The sequence below is a fragment of the Echinops telfairi genome, unplaced genomic scaffold (genome assembly GCF_000313985.2).
Source record: "Echinops telfairi isolate 266 unplaced genomic scaffold, ASM31398v2 ScPeMD7_7459;HRSCAF=8497, whole genome shotgun sequence".
NCBI lineage: Eukaryota > Metazoa > Chordata > Mammalia > Afrosoricida > Tenrecidae > Echinops > Echinops telfairi.
In genome coordinates this window covers 3,147,769-3,149,829 of record NW_022111359.1, presented here as the reverse complement: position 1 = coordinate 3,149,829, position 2,061 = coordinate 3,147,769, and the positions used below count along the sequence as shown (strand labels likewise).

Below are 2,061 nucleotides of genomic sequence, written 5' to 3'. Positions count from 1 at the left end.
CAGAACAAAGGCCTGGCAGCCTGCTTCCAGAACCTCGTTGGAAACGTCTACCCTACAGAGCTTGCTCTGCCCCGGCGTGGCTCCCAGGCCCCTGCTCTGTGTGTATAGGTGGGTGGGTGGGGGGCTGGGGACACTTGCTTCGGGTTGCTTCTGGCATCGAGGAGGTGGAGGCTGGGAGTGCTGCTCATCACCCTGCAGTGCCCAGAATGCGCTCACCCCTCCCCCCCCACAAGGGGCACAACTCCAGGTCTCACCACTGCTGAGGGAGGGAGACCACAGAAGCATTATTGGGGGGAGAAGATTGAGTTGGGTCCCTAGGGGCATAGTGGTTATGGGTTGGGCTGCTAACCACAAGGTCAGCAGTTCAAAGCCACCAACTGCACCGCGAGAGAAAGACGAAGCTTTCTGCTCCCATCGAAATCTGGAGTCCTGAAGAGGGCAGTTCCGTCCGCCCTATGTATAGGGTCAGTGTGAGTTAGAATCGACTCCGCTACAGTGAGGTTTTTGTTTTGTTTAGGGCGAGACTGTGTCAACCAGGGGGGCCTCCAGCCCCTGACCTTGTTCTCTCTCCTCTCAGCATGTGCTAGGCCTTGCTTTTTCCTTTGGGTGTAGTGGATTGCAAAGCTCCACTAACACCCCTCACCCCCAATCGAGCTGATTCCAAATCATAGGGACAGCTGCACCTTTATGGGAGCCAACAGCCTCATATTTTGTCCCTGGAGCGGCTGGTGGGTTTGAAACACAGACCCTGTAGCTGGCAGCCCAGCATCTAACCCATAGCAACTCGTGGGCTCCAAGGCCCATCACCAGCCCTCTGGGTCCCTATTCTGGACTCAAATGCAATGCTTGGCCCCAGGGATCAACTAGAAACCAAAGACCTCCTGGCCAAGCTTCTCGCCCCCTGGAACCCTCAGCCCAACCCCACCATGAAGCGCCTCCTTCCAGGCTCCTCCCTCCAGGCAGGGGTGGGGTGGTAGTAGGGCTCTGATTGGCTGTCTTGCCTTACTCTTCTGTCCATCTTCCCACACCTGGGCTTTATCTCCGCTCATCTCTAAGAAGAATCTAGCTCTTGAAACCTCAGTTTGTGGGATCCAGCCCTCCACCGAGCGGGCCCTGTGGAGCAACACGTGAGACTGGAAGAAAAAGACAATGGAGTGACAGGGGCCATCCCAATATCAGGATCAAGAGAGCGAGGGCCATTGTATTAAACAGTATCTATAATAGCTCAGTATGCAAACCTTCTAGCACGTATACAAGAGAGCGGGCAATGTGTGAATCTGAGCCATCCCCACTTCTTGGGGAGAGCAGCTCAGAGGGCGTGTCTGGCAAGCCAGAAACAAGCGGCGTCAACATGGTGAGAATCACTGTAGGAGAATAGTGACCAGCAGACAGCGGTGCTAAGGAAGGTGTGGGGAAATAGGTGTCTGTAGTAGGAAGTCACTTGCCCTGTAAGCGAGGCAGGGTGTGAAGACTTTGTTCCTGGAGAGGCATGTGCGTCTGCCTTCCTCTTCCTTCAATGTTAAGGACCCCTGTCATGAAGCAGCCAAGACAAAGGGAAAGCTGGCTCCTTACGTGGCGTGAGAACAACGGAAAGGGGCAAGATCAGCCCCTGGCTCCCCGCACGGAGCCCTGGTTGTTCCTGGGGATGGTGCGGGGCAGGGCAGTGCTTGGGGTCTCAATGAGTTAGATAGCTGCTGCCTGAGAAAGGGGCGGGGTCCCCATTGAGGAGCTCAGTGCCCTCCTGGGAGGGAGACCCAGGCTGGAGAGGGGCAGGAGCGCCAGGCCAGTGGGCAGCAGGCGGCCCTGGGTACCAAGTAGCAAGGCGCCTGTGTGTGCGTCACGTGTGCTACGTCTGTCCAGCTCCTGGAGACCTGACAGAACCCGCTGGGCCAGAGTGGACTCCACAACACTCAGTCCTTGGCTCTGGCCCACAGATCTTGACCCCCTCCCCACCGTTCAGCATGGACAACAGGAAACGCCTGGCCTATGCCATCATCCACTTCCTGCACGGCCAGCTCCGCCACGGGGGGCTCTCCTCAGATGCCCAGGAGAGCCTGGAGG

The 2,061-nt window shown here is 57.3% G+C and overlaps 1 protein-coding gene across 1 annotated transcript in view; it reads left to right on the top strand.

Moving 5' to 3' along the window:
- Positions 1–1,938: 1,938 nt before the first annotated feature.
- Positions 1,939–2,061, top strand: part of SGTA (small glutamine rich tetratricopeptide repeat co-chaperone alpha) — a 7,872-nt gene continuing 7,749 nt past the window's right edge. Inside the window, exon 1 of the mRNA XM_004714398.2 lies at positions 1,939–2,059. Coding sequence (XP_004714455.1) covers positions 1,962–2,059 — 98 coding nt within the window. The 5' untranslated portion in view covers positions 1,939–1,961. The remainder of the gene's footprint in view (positions 2,060–2,061) is intronic.